Source organism: Chenopodium quinoa, unplaced genomic scaffold (genome assembly GCF_001683475.1).
Source record: "Chenopodium quinoa cultivar QQ74 unplaced genomic scaffold, ASM168347v1, whole genome shotgun sequence".
Taxonomy (NCBI): Eukaryota; Viridiplantae; Streptophyta; class Magnoliopsida; order Caryophyllales; family Amaranthaceae; genus Chenopodium; species Chenopodium quinoa.
The window spans coordinates 4470908-4489231 of record NW_018743697.1 but is presented as its reverse complement, the minus strand read 5'-3'; the positions used below and the strand labels follow the sequence as shown (position 1 = coordinate 4489231).

Here is an 18324-nt window from a genome sequence, read left to right as displayed (position 1 = left end):
TGGTCGGGTTCAGTATTTAATCCCGAGAGTGCTTAAAAAATCGTATTTGATTAAATTCAATTTTTGATTACTCCATGGATTAGTCTTGATGTTTGGTCAAAGCATAGTTTTAATTTCAGCCGAAACTTATTATTTAATTTTAGCCCAAACCTTTTTTTTTAATTTTACTGTTTTATTATTTATTTTGGCCCAAACTTTTTATTTATTTTAGCCCAAATAATAATAAAATCAGAAAATGGTCCGAAATTATCAATCGGCACTTAAAATGCTGAACGAAATTAGGGTTAAAAATGAATTTAGACAGAAAAGCGGACTGAAAATTCCCGCGTCACGGCAACAGTCCACCGTGTCACGGGAAACTTTCCCGTCTGACGGTGGGGTTCCCCGTGACACGGGAAACCTGCTGTGACACGGGAATTTCCGTGTCCTTTCCGCGTAAACCCTTAACGCGTTTTCTCCCTCGTTCACTAATTATTTCCCGCGTCACACAAAATGTGCACCGTGTTATGGGAATGTTTCCCGTCTGACGGTGGGATTTCCCGTGTCACGGTACACTTTTCCGTGTCGAGGGATACTTTTTAGGGTTTTTATCATTTTAGGGTTCCGTGTGTTCCCTCAGCACATTTTTTTCTATAAATACCCCCTCATTTCTGATGTACGGGGCATCAATTAATTCTCTATTTTTTCTCTCTCTTCTATGCTCTAGCCTAAACACTAGCCTACCCTTCTTCTTCCAAAATTCCTTCTTCAAGCACTCCCAAGAGTCCGTACTTTACTCGTGGTTCTGTCCTTAAGCCAAGGCGTGAAAGGTAGAACTGTTTGAGGGTTTGGCCCCAAATCAACTCTACTTTATTTAATTTAATTTAATTATTGTTTTATTATCATTTCCTTGAAGTTACTAATTCGTTTATTATTTTGTAGTTGCAAACAAACAGAATCAAAGTAAGAATTATGTTCCTTTTATTTCTATTATTTTTCTAACGATTTTATATTGTTGTTATTATTGTTGAATTGCTTCCAATATTAATGTTTATTCTATTATTATTTTTGATCACCATATTGCATGTTTAAAGGGAATATGTAATTGAAAATCACGCCTAATAAGATAATTTGGACAACCGGTTTAGGTTCCTTTTTAATCTTGTTATTAAATCAAGTGATCACTAATATTTTAGAATTATGTGTTGCATTAATATTAAACCAATTTAGCCTAATAATAGTTTGGAGCAAATTGAATATTTTGTTTGTATGCCTTTGACATCGCAGGAATCACTTTTCACTATAAGAATCGAGTAGAGACCAATACGGGCAAATGTGACTCCATGACTCACTTCGTACCATCATCCCCGATCCTCCTTTCGTGGTTCCGAACTATATGGAGTTAGTAATCTCATGGATTATGAATGGGGTGTAACCTTCACGGGTCAATCGTTGTTACCTATCGTTGTCCCTTATTCGTGGTTGCCTTTTATGATCCGTGAACGGTTTACAAGTTCCTTAAAAACTTGTTGGCGGCTCCCTACTTTCCTTGTCTCTAATCGTATATGTCAATTCCCACTTCCTAAGAGTGCCAAGCATATTCACCACATGCTTTTAACGTAGGCGCACTTCGAACGACGCCTACCCAGTCAACAAATTTGAAATAAGAGACTTACATCCACATTTGGATGAAAGACACTCTATGATAATTGCTATTCCCCTTCTCATATGTTGTTTTCTGATTCTTAGTTACAAAATCACCACCGTACATCAACCTAATATTTATTGGATCCATGAATACCACTAAATTGAACCTGATGCAATAACATAGACTAATTTCAATGTCCTATACATACAAAAATCACCACTTTCCAAAAATAATTATAAAAAACCCACAAACTTTCCAGAAATAATAATAATAAGAAAAAAAAAAAAAAAAAAAAACAAAAACATCACTAATTTCAATATAGCATCACTAATTCCCAAACATAATTATAAAATCATCCAACATTAGTTTATGCAATCACCACTTTATCTCACTGTTATTTTAAACATGCATGTCCATTTCATTTTCCAACATTCATTCTACTATAATTAATTTGTTAATTAGCCAATTTCACTTAACCCTAACATTATAAAAATCAGAAATTTTACCTGTCTTTTTGGATGATTATGTAACTAGTCCCCCACCTTGCTTCCTTATTGTAGCTGCTTTCATTTTCATACCCAAGGCAAAGAAATGCAAGGACGAATTCAATTAGCACACTAAAATTGGTAGTTATTAATAACAAATGTAAGAAAGAGAGAAATTTCATACTTACTCTTTTGGGAATGATGGGAATTCAATTTCAACCTGCCATGGTAGAGTCGCAATAGAGAAGAGTAATTGCAAGGGGATAATTGGGTTTAATTGGAAAGAGAGGGAAGAACAGTGAACAGAATAATTCGAGGGAAAAATTTGGGGGAAAATAAGCTTTGGTGGGTTTTCGTCGACCACGTGAGATACACGTGGTGGTTAGTCAACGCCTGAAAACGGGGTTTGACCCCGTTTTCCATCCAAAGGTATGATTTTGTAAAAAAAAAGAAAATTTGATTAAGGTATGATCTCACAAAAAAAAAATTATAAGGAGGTTTTTCACAAAAAGTGCTTTTAAAAGGAGGTAAACAAGTTTTAATTGGGACTTTTATTCAACCCCTATATGTTTAAAGTATAGAGTGTTATAATACTATAATTGCATTATTGGTTGATCAATACATCATCACTAGTTTTTTATGGTCAACTTTATTAATTTGTTAATAAGGAGGGAAACTTTCTTGCAATTACACCGCAATGTCAAGTACCATTAACAAAAGAGTAAAGTTTACCAACCGCAACTTCATGCATTATAAACTGCTTAGTTTCTCCTTGCATATAACGTACTATATATACCCTTATAATCATATAGTTTGGCCAAGCTACTCAACCTAACACTTTCAAATCACAAACAAAAATATATTTTTTTTTCTTTCACTACCACCACATAAACCAATCACTAATGGAGACGCCAACTTTGGCCGCCTACGCGGTTGCGTGGCTAGTGGCTATAGCCTTAGTACTCCTTACAAACCACCTTCGCCGTAGTAAACTCAATCTACCACCAGGCCCAAAACCATGGCCCATTATCGGAAACTTTAACCTTATTGGGTCACTCCCTCACCGTTCCCTACATGAGCTCTCTAAGAAATATGGGCCTTTAATGATGCTTAAATTTGGGTCAGTCCCACTGTTAGTGGGCTCATCAGTTGATATGGCAAAATTATTTCTTAAGACTCATGATGTAATTTTTGCTGGGAGGCCCAAAACCTCAGCAGGAAAGTTAACCACTTATAACTACTCCGATATAACATGGTCTCAATACGGTCCATACTGGCGCCAAGCGCGAAAGATGTGCTTGATGGAGCTCTTTAGTGTTAAGAGGCTCGAATCGTACGAGTACATACGTGTAGAAGAGCTCAATTCCGTGTTAAAAGGTATATTTAACACAAATGGTGAGCCCATTGTGTTAAAAGATCACCTTTCAACTTTGAGCTTAAACGTGATTAGTAGGATGGTGTTAGGTAAAAGGTACCTAGACAAAAATGAAGAGAAACCGATCATTACACCGGACGAATTCAAGTTGATGCTTGATGAGTTGTTCTTACTAAATGGGGTGTTTAATCTTGGTGATTGGATCCCTTGTTTGAAGTATGTTGATGTACAAGGTTATGTGAAAAGAATGAAGGTTTTGGCTAAAAAATTTGATCGATTTATGGAGCATGTGTTAGATGAACATAATGCTAGAAGAGAAAAGGAGAAGGAAAATTGGGTGGCTAAAGATATGGTGGATGTTTTGTTACAACTTGCTGATGATCCAAATAATGAAGTCAAACTTGAAAGAATTGGAGTCAAGGCATTTAGTCAGGTATGTCCTAGTCTAACTTTTATGTTTTCCAATTATTTTAAGACTAGACTTTGAAATTAAATAAATAAATAACACTATCGCTTTTTTATAGTCCACATAATATTTTTTTTCCATCTTTTTGACGGGCTCTTAATTTTCTTGACTAATCCCTTAAGATAAGAACGATTAATCTCCTTTTGTAAGATTCCTTTTTTTTTTTTTCACAACATTAAGGACGTGTTCGGCAAAATATAGCGGTAAAGGTAGCTGTTAGCTGTGATGGTGGCTGTTAGTTGTACGTGTAGCTGTTAGTTGTGAATCCTTGTGATGGTGGCTGTTAGTCAAACCACTAAAAGCTACCTAAGCTAAAAGCTAGTGCCGAACACACCCTAAATTACAAAAGGCAAAATGTTCCAAAAATTAACTAGCTACTCCATATTATAAAATTGACAACTATCTAAGTCAACTATATATATGATTTCAGGATTTAATTGCTGGAGGCACAGAGAGCTCAACGGTAACAGTAGAGTGGGCAATATCAGAACTTGTACGAAAGCCAGACGCATTAGCCAAAGCAACAGAAGAGCTTGATCGCGTAGTTGGAAGAGAGAGATGGGTTGAAGAGAAAGACATACCAAACTTACCCTACATTCGCAATATAGTAAAAGAAACAATGCGATTGCACCCAGTTGCACCTATGCTCGTACCACGAATGTCAAGGGAACCAGTTCAAATTGACGGGTACGATATACCCGTAGGCTCTCTAGTACTTGTGAATACTTTCACTATACAAAGAGACCCTAAAGTGTATGAAAGGCCAGAAGAGTTTTGTCCCGAAAGATTTATTGGAAAGAACATAGAAGTTAAAGGCCACGATTTCGAGTTATTGCCTTTCGGGTCAGGGCGAAGGATGTGTCCAGGGTATAGTCTTGGCCTTAAAATCATTGAGGCAAGTTTGGCTAATATTCTTCAGGGATTTACATGGAAATTACCGGATAACATAAAACCCGAAGATTTGGACATGGATGAGATTTTCGGTCTCTCAAACCCTAAGAAAATTCCTCTTGTTGCTTGTGCTGAACCTCGACTTCCTCTTCATATGTATCAATATTAAGGTCATATGTATACCTATGTTGTGTGCTTATTATCGTCTTAATTAAACCTAGGTATTTTCCTTTCCTTAATGTAAGTTATAATACTTAGTCATAACGATTGGCAATAATATAATCAGCTCAATTTCTTAGCTAAATAAGAAATATATGAATTGTTTACAAGATTGTGAATTAGATATTTCATAAACGTTGATTTTTTAGTGGAATGATTGCATAATCAATTGTCAATGGTGTTTCGGGGTTTTTTGATGTGTCCTGCGGGAGAGTTACAATTCCAAGAATGCCCTTCGACGCCTGTGCCTGCAAAATCACGAAGACTCCTGGGGGTAGGAGCTCCGCCTCCGACGATCAAGTTAGTAAAGATACGGGAGGTAGAATGCACGTATTGTTGAAGTTACTTCTCGCGTAATGGGAGAATTCCGCAATTAATATTGCTCGGGGTAGGTGTTTGTCTTTTTGAGGAGTATTCAATGTAAGAAATAAATGTTCAGATGCCCATTAATGAGGGTCCTTCCACTATTTATAGTGGGGAAGGGATGGTTCCCCTTTTAGGGTTTAGAGGACACGTGTCAGCAGAGGATTGGAACCCTGCTGACCAACGGCTGGGTGCCACGCGTCACTAGGCCATTGGGCCACGTGTTTAGGGTATTTTTACCCCAAACATTTGCCCCTCACTGGTGCTGACGTGGCAGGGTGCTACGTGGCGCCGGTGAATTTTTTTTTTTTTTTTTTTTTTTACTCTTCAGATTCTTTTTTGAAGGATGGAAAAGCAGAAGGCGAAGAGTCACGACTCTTCACCCTCCGGGACAAATCCTATAAGCAGGAGAAGATGCCCCCCGAGCTCTCATTTACAAACTTTGCAAAATTTCTGAAAATTTGAGAGCAGCCGGCAATTTAAGAGTTGAGAGCATTCGGAGTTGAAATTTGTTGAGAGCAACTGATCTACAGACCGTCTGGGTCGTTGCAAGCTAGCTAAAGGTTTTCGCGAGGGTAATCAGAGAAACCCAGCCGGATTTTGAACCGCCTGCGTCTTCGCAAGCATCCCAAAGAATTTCCAGATTTTCTTCTAGGTACCGTCTCTATTCTTTCTAGCTTTTTCATATATTTCCGTTTGAGTCTTTTACTCGCACTTTTATTCATTGGTCCCATAAGTAGATGGACCCCTTATACCCATACCCGGAACCTAGCTGTGAACTCAGCCGGTTTATTAGTACGGCTGAGTCTAGAACTGGGTCTGCCGCCTCTGTTCTTTGGGACAACCCTTTTTCAACACCCATATCGACCGACTTTGTGTCTGTGCAGGACACAATGGCCAGAATCCGGTCTACTGCCAGAGATCCCAACTACAGAAGTGGGAGCTCAAATGAGCAGCCGCCTGAGGTCCAAGCTTCAGGCGGAGAAGTAGAGCAAGGAGAGGTAGAGCAGGGAGGCTCACCCGGGGGCACTCCTAGCACCCCGGGTGATAGCATTTTAAATGAGGAGACTGCTCCCCTCAATGAGACCAGAGAGCAGGCAGGCTCTGATAAGGAGGTCTCCAACTCCCCAGCCGGCTCTGATGCCGGTCGCGTTCAAAGTAGCAGTAGCAGCTACTTAACCGAATCCGAGGATAGCGAGGAGGTGGAGAGGCCTTCTTGGGATAATAGGAACGATCCTCTCATGATCGCCGTCTCCTCTAAGGACCGCGACCTCATGCGAGCTGCGCTGCCAGATTTTATCAAACGGCGGCCGCTGGGGGGTGACTACACAATAAAAATCCCATCTGCTCTGGGAACAATATGGTGGGAGGATGAACAACCAAACGCGAACGCTTGGTTCGGGTGCTACGAGGCGGCCTTCTTGGCCGGAGTCCGCTTCCCTCTCCACGACACAATAAAAGCCATACTTAGGGGGTATGGCCTAGGTCTCTGGCAATTAACCCCCAACTCATGGGTAAATATTTTAGGGTATATCGCCGCCTGCGAGATGCAGGGCCTCAACCCCGGCTGGGAGGCGTTTGCCCACATGCATTACTTGAGTAGGAGCCCAGGCGGCTGGAGAGCCTGATATACCTTGACCACCCAGCCCAAATACCTTATGACCTTGGACAAGCCATCCAAATGGTCGGACTGGAAGCACCGGTTCTACTTGGTTAAGGCCCCAACTACGGCAGAGAACAGAGAATTCCGGATCTACAACCGGAAACCAGAACTCTTGGGAACCAAGTGCCGCCTGCCCCCTGTCCCGGAGGATGATAGAGAGACCATCCTTGACTCCGGGTTTTTTGAATTAGTTCCTGACACCCTCTCATCCGGAGAGATAATAAGGGTACCTAGAAACTGGGTGCCCAAACATGAATTTTTTAGGGACGAATGCTTCTTGTCCGCTTGTGGTCTAAGCAGCATGTTTAAAAAACGTATGTATTCGGAACTCAGCCGGTTTCTTTCGAATCGGATGCTTTTATTTCCTTGTTTATTATTCTAACCGAGTGCCTGCCTTTGCAGAAGAAGCCAAGAAAATGTTCTCCAGCGAGATGACACCGGCTAGGAAGGCTTCCGACATCTGGAAAGCCAATCTCGAGAAAAAACTTGCTGCCCAGGCGGCGAGGAAGGTATAACCGCCTGGTCCTTCTTATTGACTTCAATTTCTCATTATTCCATAACTTATATTTTCTCGTTTTCAGGACGGGAAGCAAATGCCCCGGTCCCTTCAAAAACAGGTCAGGCCACCGCCGACCCAACAAGAATCTGCATCCAAGGTGCAGAAGACAGCCGACCGGCCAACTACCGGCGGCGAATCAATAAAGGTCCCAGGCGGGCCTGGAGCTGCGGATGTGCTTTCTGCCATCCCATTGAGGACCGCAACCGGTCCATCTGAAGGCCGTTCGGGCCACCAAGGTAACTTCAACCTTACACTGCTTGACTTGCCCATGCGGGTCAAGTCTTATTCACAGCCTCGATCTCAGCCGGGGGATTCTCCAATCAGCCGGCAATCTATAGGCAGAGCATATGCGACTTTCTCACCGTCTGTTTCTAGTGCAGATAATTCTCCCCGCTGGCCGGACGGGGCACAATACGCCCGGGCCATGCTGAGAGCCGTCCCCAGGGACGAGAAGGAGGCGATCCCTGGGATCAACTCCTTTAATGCCGACCGGGTGCTAGTCGACCTGGCCGACGTATGCTCCAACAACCATTCGGTAATTATCTTGACATGCATTTGTTGAATATGCAGTATTAACCGGCTGTATTTTTGCAGGCTATGCTGCGCGTAGAGGGGCTCAAACGAGCTTATACCCGCAAGTCTGAAGAGGTAAGGAGAAGCAAACGGGCTGTTGATGACGCCCATAGTGTTGCTGAATACTCTTTGTACATGCATGGCTTAGAAACTAAATCTATACGCATGGAACAGGCGGAGAAGACCAAGGCCCTCCAACAGCAGATTGATCAACTGAAAAACCAAGTTGACCAACTGCAGGCGTCCCTGGATGACGCCAATGATAAGTTGGAGAAACAGAAAGAGCCCCTCCAACGGCTGAGCAAGGCGGAGACTGAAAATGGCCGCCTTGCCAAAGAGAATGAGCGCCTGATTAAAGAGGCGGCTGTTGCCAATAAGAACTTCAAGGCCACCTTGGAGGCGGAGCAGGACAGGCTCATTGAGGAGAATGAGCATGATTGTGCAAACCGGATGCGACGGGCATTTTCCCTCATCCACCCGGAGGCGGACTTCACCGCCTGGGAACTCGCCTTCAAATATTCTGATCTTGCCATTCTGGCCGAAGAGGCGAATGAGCCGGGGCCCGGACCCTATGATACTTGGGTTAGGGAGGAGATTGCGCGAAGGCAGGCGGAGGCTGCTGAAGAGGAAGAAGTTCCTGAAGCCGACGCAGCCGCTCACCCCGATCCTACCCTGAACCAACCGGAAGAGGACCGGTTCACTGTTCGCCTCGAGTAGCAACCACCTCCCGGCCTGCGCGCCTTGCATTATCTTGTAATAGCGCCGGATGAGACGAGCTACTCGGCTGTAACAATGTTTTATTCTGAATATTAACATTTTCACTGGCTGCGCCGGTTTGTACATTTTCATTTTGAATATTAACATTTTCACCGGCTGAGCCGGCTTTTGAATGCACTCTGTTTTTCACACTTGGCTTTTGAAGGCTTTTTATGTTTCTGCACTTCAATACTAGAATTCTTGTTATTTTATTTTTTTTTGCATATTTCTGCGAGGATAACCAAAAGAACCCCGCCGGTAACACTACCGCTTGGGTCTTCGCAAACAGCAAAGAAATTTGCAAGGGTTGCCAAGAGGACCCCACCGGTAACACTGCCGTCTGGGTCTTCGCAAACTAGGCGAAGAAATTTGCAAGGGTTGCCAAGAAGACCCCACCGGTAACACTGCCGTCAGGGTCTTCGCAAACTAGGCGATGAAATTTGCAAGGGTTGCCAAGAAGACCCCACCGGTAACACTGCCGTCTGGGTCTTCGCAAACTAGGCGAAGAAATTTGCATGGGTTGCCAAGAGGACCCCACCGGTAACACTGCCGTCTGGGTCTTCGCAAACTAGGCGAAGAAATTCCGACCCAAAACCAAACCGGATGGCGTCTGGGTAATTGCCCCTGGATAGCGGTCTGGGTCTTTGCAAGCCAGGCTCCTATCCATATGATATAGCACGAATATATACACTAAGTGCCAACATTAGATTCGGGAGCCAGTCGGTTTATACTGAATTACCGGTCGGGACTTCGCAAAAGAATCACGCCAGATTAGGATGTCCATTCACCGGTTGGACTTTTGCAAGCATACCCCTGAATGAATTATGGCCTAGACCAAATGTTTAGGCCTGCTCTTAGAGAGTCAGGCGGCGGTATTGAGTACCGGCTGAATTTTGGAAACAGCCTTTAGTGGTACTTCCAAAAAGTGGGCCGGCTGCAAGTTTGGGGGTGCTAGCCTGCCCTTTTTTGGTGCGAGGGATCGTCAGGCGGATTTGTCCGCCTGTGTGATCGCTTAGAACAATTTACCACCCAAATGGGAGATGTTCTCTTCTATGAATTCACCCGTATGGGTGTCACCGGATGCAAAAATTAGTTACTGGTGCCGCTTGTGGTAGGCACAAGACATGGCGGCTGTATACAAAATTGAATATAATTCTCATCATTTGAAAATTTACAAAATATGTACAATACTTAGAAGTAGTATTTTTTGAGGTTATCTACATTCCAAGTTCTAGGCAACTTTCTTCCGTCTGGAGTTTCCAGGCGGTAAGTGCCGTCTCGTACTTCTTCAAAGATCCGGTAGGGTCCCTCCCAATTTGGGGTTAATTTGCCTTGTTCATTGGCCCTACCGGTTGCCTCCATTTTGCGAAGCACAAAATCTCCTTCTTTCAAAGGTCTTTTACGAACCCGCTTGTTGTAGGCTCTAGTCATACGCAGACGGTAGATCTCATGACGCAAGGCAGCATTCCCCCTTCGCTCTGGAAGAGCGTCTAATGCCAACCGCATGGCTTCCCAGTTAGCCTCTTCATCATATAACATAATGCGTAGAGTAGGCTCATAATGTTCAATGGGAAGAACTGCTTCAGTGCCGTATGTCATGAGAAATGGGGTCTCACCGGTTGCCCCCTTTTCGGTTGTCCGGATAGCCCAAAGGACATGAGGTAATTCCTCTGCCCATAGTCCACCGGCTCTTTCTACTTTCTTCTTTATTCCGTCTGAGATCAACTTGTTAAAAGCCTCAACTTGACCGTTTGCCTGAGGACGGCCAACGGATGCAAAACAATGGGAAATTCCTTGGTCTCCCAACCAGGTCTTCAGGACAGGCGTTTCGAACTGCGGTCCGTTGTCGAAAACCATGGACATTGGAACCCCGAACCGGGTGATGACGTTTCTCCAGATGAAAGAAATCACGTCTTTCGTTTTAATCCCTTTTACCGCCTCTGCCTCAACCCATTTAGTGAAGTAGTCTACTGCTACAAGAATGTAGCGGAGGCCGCCTGTCGCAGGCGTATAAGGTCCCAAAATGTCCATGCCCCATTTAGCAAACGGAACCGGACTATGGATTGCCGTGAGATCTGTTGCCGGTTGATGTATCAACTTAGCGAATTTTTGGCACTTGTCGCATCTCTTTACTAGATCCATGGCATCCGCTTCAAGAGTGGGCCAGAAGTACCCTTGCCGCCTGGTTCTTCTGGCCAGGGACCTGCCGCCAATATGCGAGGCACAAAACCCCGCATGCAGATCTTCCAAAACTTCTCTCCCCCTATCCGGGGTTACACATTTCAAAAACGGCTGCAGGTATCCCTTCCGGAGGAGTTCCCCTTGATGCATAACAAAACTTGAAGCACGCTTCTTGAGCGCTGATGCTTCTGAAGGGTCATCCGGCAAGGTACCATCCGTCAAAAAAGACCGGATGGGATCCATCCAGGTAGCACTTCTGTCCAGGACTCCAATGGGATCATTCTGAATACTTCGTTTTTCAATGACTTCCCAAAAGACCGTCCTAGGAGCATCACAGGAGGCTGATGATGCCAACTTTGAGAGGGCATCCGCCTGATTGTTTTCAGACCGGGGCACCTGTCGCAGATGAAATTCATCGAAGAACCCAGCCTCCTCTTTGACCGCCTGCAAATATTTGATCATAGCCGGATGGGTGGCTTCGTAGTCACCAAGGTATTGGCTAACGATCAGCTGTGAATCTGAGCAGGCGTCGACCTTTCTTGCACCGGCTGCCTTACACATGCGCATTCCGGCTAGCAGGGCTTCATACTCTGCCTCATTGTTGGAGGCTTGGAACTTAAACCGTAGTGCATATTCAAACTTATCCCCTTCCGGGGAATGACAGATAACACCTGCACCACAGCCGTTCACCGTAGAGCTGCCGTCTACAAATAACTTCCAGACCTGATCAGGGTTTTCCGGTTGCACCGGCCTAGTCATCTCGACAATGAAGTCGGCAAGCGCCTGACCTTTCACTGCCCGCCTGGGTTCAAAAGTTATCTCAAGGCCTTGTATTTCAACAGCCCACTTGATCATTCTACCGGATGACTCTATAGCAGTCATCGTGCGCTTGAGCGGCTGATCTGTGTATACCACAACCGGATGTGCCAAAAAATAAGGCTTCAACCGCTTGACTGCTACGAATAAGGCCAACCCAAATTTTTCGATCATGGGGTACCGGAGCTCAGCATTTTTAAGGACATGGCTGATGAAGTACACCGGCAGCTAAATGCCGTCTCTCTCAGCGAGGAGAACGGCACTAAGGGCGTGATCAGAGACGGCTAGGTACATGTACAGAACCTCCCGGGGTAGGGGGCTCACTAGCCTTGGCAAAGAATGCAAGTGCTGCTTAAGCCTCTGGAATGCCGCCTCTGCTTCTTCACCCCATTCAAACCTTGACCTCTTCCTGATTGCCTGGAAGAAATAGAGGCACTTGTCACCTGACCGGCTGAGGAACCTCCCCAATGCCGCCAGACAACCGGTCAACTTCTGGACCTCTTTTACAGTGCGGGGAGACTTCATGTCAATTACCGCCTGTATTTTTTCCGGATTAGCTTCGATGCCTCTTTGGTCAATCAAGAATCCGAGAAACTTCCCAGACTCAACACCAAATACGCATTTCTTTGGGTTAAGCATGACCCGGTGCCGCCTGAGTGTGGTGAAGGTTTCTCGCAGGTCTGCTAGGTGATCCGTCTGTAGCTTGGATTTGACTATCATGTCATCGATATACGCCTCTACATTCCTGCCAATCTGGTTGATAAAAACGGTGTTTATCATGCGCTGGAATGTAGCCGGTGCATTCTTCAACCCAAACGGCATCACCGTATAGCAGAATAACCCCTGATCAGTGACGAAAGCCGTCTTCTCCTGATCTTTCTTCCAGAGGGGTATTTGATGGAAGCCGGAATAAGCATCCATAAAGCTCATTAACGCATGGCCGGCTGTTGAGTCGACTAGGCTGTCAATCTTTCGAAGCGGGTAGCTATCTTTTGAGCATGCTTCGTTCAGATCTGTGTAATCCACACACATCCGCCAAGTACCGTTCGGCTTCTTTACTAGAACGACATTTGCCACCCAATCCGGGTAGTAGCATTGCCTAATGAACCCAGCATCCAACAGCTTTTTGACCTCAGCCGCTGCCGCTTGAGATCTTTCTCCACCATGATCCCTCTTTTTCTGCCTAACCGGCTGCTTTTTGGGATCTACGGCTAGCTTGTGGACAGCAAGATCCGGGCTGACGCCTGGCATCTCTTCCACTTCAAAGGCAAAGATGTCTTTGAATTCCTTCAGCAGCTGGAGCAAGCCTTCTCCCAACCGTTCGAAGGCTACCGTCCCGACCTTGACTGTTCTTTCGGGACGGCTGTCATCTAGGACGACATCAAGGCAGTCACCAGCCGGCTGAGGTCGTTGGTCATCTGACCTTTCCCCGGCTAGTGATTGCTATTTCTCCTTTTTGACGGGAGCCAGTTGGTCCGCCTTTCTTTTCTTACCGGCTGCCCTTGGAGCCGGGACTGCTGGGTCGCAGTTATCAATATCTATGGGCTCACCCTTGCCGGCTGCACCCATAGTTGTCTTGACGTCAGAGAGATAGCACTCTCTTGCCGTCTTCTGGTCCCCGCTTAGGGCACCGACTGTACCATCATCCTTTTGAAACTTGACCAGCATGAGGGACGGGATGATGACAGCCTTAGATGCGTTGAGGGTAGGACGGCCAAATATCATGTTGTAGGCGGACAGCTCCTCCACAACCAAAAACCTGACTACCATGTGGCGTCCTTGCCCCTTTTCACCCAGCCGGATCGGAAGATCTATGCTTCCGACCGGATGCACTACTCCACCCCCAAAACCTACTAGTGGGTGAGGAGCCTGGTGCATGGTACCGGATGTGTACTTGAGCTTGGTCAAGCACTGATAACTGATCAAGTCAGACGAGCTCCCGGTGTCTATTAGGATCCGGCCAACCTTCTGGTTGGCAACCTTGCATTCGATGACGATGGGGTCATCATGAGGCCGCCTGACCTTGCCCCGGTCCTTTTCAGAAATAAGGACCTCAGGAAAGATGTCTTTCGACGCCTGGCCCTCATCCACTGAGTTGACTAGCTTCCTGATGTTGTCTTTGGTGCCCCGGATGGTAGGACCCCCTCCGGCAAAACTGCCTGCTATTGTGAAGATGGTCTCTTCATCCGTCTCGGAGTTTACTGGGCCGGTTTTTGCCGCCTGCCCTTTCTTGGCCTGGGTATTACCCTTAGCCTTGGGTAGGTAGGATTTTAGGGCCCCCTCATCTGCCAGACGGTCCAATAGCCGCCTGAGGCTATAGCAGCCATTGGTGTCGTGGCCGACATCCTCGTGGTATTGGCAATACTTTCTCTTGTCCCGTTTATTCACGGGGCTTTTCATTTCAGCCGGTTTGTCGAGAGACATCCGATCTTTGATCTCCAGGAGGATGGTGGAGCAATCTTTTGCGAACTCGTATTTGGGGACATACGGTTCTGACTTCCGCCTGATCTTCTGGGCCGGCTGTCCTGATCGGTCAGCTGCCCAGACCCCTTTTCTCTTTTCTTCCTTTCTTGCCGGCTGATGCTGTTGCCGGCTCTCTTTTTTGTCAGACTTTTTAGAATCTGACGGCTGCTTGATAGCACAAAGCTCCGTCGCCTGTATATAGGCTTCAGCTTCAATTAACGCCTCTTGGAGGGTAGCAACCCTCTTCCGGACGAGGTCAAACTTAAAGGTCGACCCATCCTTCAGACCTCGAAAGAAGTCTGTATAGGCCACTTCGTCTGATAGTCCTGGAATCTGAATTCTCATCAGATTGAACCGTCTGACGTATGACCGGAGGCCCTCCCGGTCGCCCTGCTGTATTGCCCCTAGGTCGAGGCTAGTCTTTTTGGCAGGAATATTCATTGAGAAATTTGACGTAAACAAGTACGCCAAAGTTCGAAAGCTGTTGATGCAACCGGCTGGTAGGTTACCAAACCACCGCTGGGCTATGCCCTTGAGGGTAGCCGGGAAGCATCGACACCAGACGGCATCATCTAACCCCTGAAGGTACATGAGGTTAGAGTAGGCCATTAGATGGTCTTCTGGGTTGGTGGTGCCGTCATAGGCCCCCACCAAAACATTCTTGATCTTAGGCGGCTGTGCCGCCTGGGTTATCTCGGGTGAGAACGCCGTTGGCTGTTCCCCCAAATTTAGCAGGCGCAGCTGCCAGTCCGTGGGTTGGTACGGCTGCTGCGCTTGCCCACCGAAAAGACCCGGTGACATAAAAGGGGATCCACCCAACCCATTCGGTGTGCCGAATAGGCCAGGCTGGATCACTTTGGGTCCAGACCGGGCAGAAGCTTCGCCCGTCTGGCTCCCAGGGTTCGTTCCCGTACGCCTGTGTGAGACGTCATGGAAACTGTCCGGGAAGGTCGACGTTGAGGCCGACGCAGACGCCTGACCTCGCTTCTCTTGGAGAAATGTGCGGGCGTCTGAGAATGTTTTCTTGGAGCCATCCGGCTGTACGTGCCGGATGGCCTTTCGCAGCTCCCCTTGAGGAAAACGGAGTCTGCTCGGGTCAAACCTTAGGCCCTCCCCCTCCTTTGGCTTTGGGTGAGGGGTAGGAACTCGTTCTTTGACCGCCTTCTTTCCAGAAGGCTTCTTGACCGGCTGACCCTTCTTTGGAGTAGCTGACCGGATGAGGCTCTTGATCTCACCCTTGAAACTATTCATGAATGACATGAGTTCGTTTCTTGTAACGGGAGCTGAGCCCTCCACCGTTTGGGTAATTCCAGCCGGTTGCCCGGCTGGGTTGCTGGGAGCAGCTTGGCTGATTTCCCGTTCTCTTTTATCTTTAGCACGAGTGTGCTTCGTTCTGAAGGACCCATCCGGGGCCACATATGTTTCAATTTCGTCTCCACTTTCATGGTCCGTCTGGACCTCAGGCTCGACCACAGGCCGTTTGCCCTGATTCGGTGACACAGTATCAGAAGTCATCTTAGAAGTACTCTCCCCACAGAGGCGCCAAATGTTTCGGGGTTTTTTGATGTGTCCTGCGGGAGAGTTACAATTCCAAGAATGCCCTTCGACGCCTGTGCCTGCAAAATCACGAAGACTCCTGGGGGTAGGAGCTCCGCCTCCGACGATCAAGTTAGTAAAGATACGGGAGGTAGAATGCACGTATTGTTGAAGTTACTTCTCGCGTAATGGGAGAATTCCGCAATTAATATTGCTCGGGGTAGGTGTTTGTCTTTTTGAGGAGTATTCAATGTAAGCAATAAATGTTCAGATGCCCATTAATGAGGGTCCTTCCACTATTTATAGTGGGGAAGGGATGGTTCCCCTTTTAGGGTTTTAGAGGACACGTGTCAGCAGAGGATTGGAACCCTGCTGACCAACGGCTGGGTGCCACGCGTCACTAGGCCATTGGGCCACGTGTTTAGGGTATTTTTACCCCAAACAAATGGTGTAGTAATTTAAGAGTATACTTGCAATAAAAGTCTCATAATACAATTTGTCGTTGGGCTTATGCTGTTTATAATACAATCGAAAAATTTGGGCTTCTCAGCCTGAGCCCGTTAATAAAGGACATCTGTGTTTTGATATCGTTTAGCCCATTACAGCTTAATCTCTAGAAATAAAGCGTATTTCTTATTCTCCAATTGTAACTTCATGCTTGAGTAGTTGAGTTAATTACTTTAAGTCTATAATTAATGCTATCAATTATTCTTCTTGATAACTCATCGTTACCTTTTTTTTTTTAATTAATTTTTTTCTAAAAAATTGCGCTGAATGCTTAATTAAGCTCTACTCAGAGTTATGGACTTTTCTTTGAGGAACTAAAGTTTAACTTATTCATACATAATTTGGTAATCATCTATACTGAAGATAATTCTTACCTTATTGTTAATAGAATATAAGTTCTTTAGCAAAGCCTTAAGGTACTCTAAACCTCTCAATAGGGTATCAATTGCTTGTTTTCTTTTTGACATCAACATGTAAACCAAAAATAACGAAAAACTCTATATATTTAACTATATACATTTATTTTTAAGAAGTATAAAAGATGAATAGAAAAAACAAGTACGCAAAATTAAAGTATATATACCTTTAAAGTCATTTTTACCTTTTGTGAATATGAGACATAGTTATAAATAAACCCAAAAACATCAAAATGAAATAAATATTACACCCACATCAAAAAAGAAGTAATTACACAATGGTAGAGTATAAAACATATTTCTAGGCCTCAACCATCAGCTTAAGCTTAGCGTTTAGAAAGAGGAGAGACAATGGTACGACGTTTGCTAGGAAAACAAACAAACAACAAAACACAAACAATTCCAACTCCAATAGGAAACATAACAAGTTTCTCTTTAGTTTCTTGAGATGGCAATGGAAACAAACATTTAACAACATTTTGATCCAACAAAGCAACACCCATAAACACCAATATCCCCATAATTGCATGAACAAAATCCAAAACCCTAATTCGATACTTGGCTGCTTGTTCAGGGCTAAGAGTTACAAACCATCAACTATCCATATACCTTTAAATGTTGCAATTCCATATCTAACTTTACCACGTTCGTCCCTTACACTATCAGTGAAACACATTATAATACAAGATAAACCAACGAATGCTATGAGGCATAATGTTGTAAGTTGGCTTTGGTAGGTTTCGCAACGGCCTTGGTTTGTTAGAATGGGAGAAAACATTTCAAAGATGAGAACTGAGCCTGAGGGAAGGAGGCTAGATAAGTGGGATGTGCTCTTGAATGTTTTTCTAATGGCTTTTTGGGTTTGAGTTTTTGGTTGTTTTGTTGGTTCTAATTCATTTTCTAGAAGAGGTTTTCTCTGTTGTTGTTGATTATCTAGAGATTCTTGAGCTTCAATTTTAATATTCATGATAAAATTGTACTTGAGAAAGATATATTCAAGTATATGTAAATGTATATAAGGATTACTAGCTAGAAAATTTTTATAGGAGATGGAGAAATGGTACAAATTTATGAAGCTATATATTCTGTTTTATATTTCAAAAATGTAGGTTTTAATGGTTAAAAATGAAAAGAGTAGTATGTCACGGGTCATCTCCCACACCAAGGATGGGCGTCAAGAGGGTCACTAGGCAGCAAGGCAACAATCGGGGCTAGGGGGCTTGCCTTGGTGCTCAGGTAAGCACTTCCCCCTAAAGAGCTTTATATTGCACCTTGCTTAGAATCCTAGTGAACACGCACTTGACAGTAACACAATAATGGGTCGTTTGGAGACCCAAATGAAGTCCAAATGGGCCCAAATTTGGGGGTCCACCGTATTTTGGGCCAAGGAAGACGATGGTGGTGTCAGTTTTCTGAGACAAGGTCCCG

At 44.9% G+C, this 18324-nt stretch overlaps 1 protein-coding gene across 1 annotated transcript; it reads left to right on the top strand.

Moving 5' to 3' along the window:
• The first annotated feature begins 2924 nt into the window (after positions 1–2924).
• On the top strand, positions 2925–5173 carry LOC110684386 (cytochrome P450 71A1-like). The gene is made up of 2 exons (XM_021860842.1): positions 2925–3920; positions 4384–5173. Exons 1-2 carry the CDS (start codon positions 3015–3017, stop codon positions 5011–5013), a joined length of 1536 nt encoding a protein of 511 aa, XP_021716534.1. The 5' UTR covers positions 2925–3014; the 3' UTR covers positions 5014–5173.
• Positions 5174–18324: the final 13151 nt, after the last annotated feature.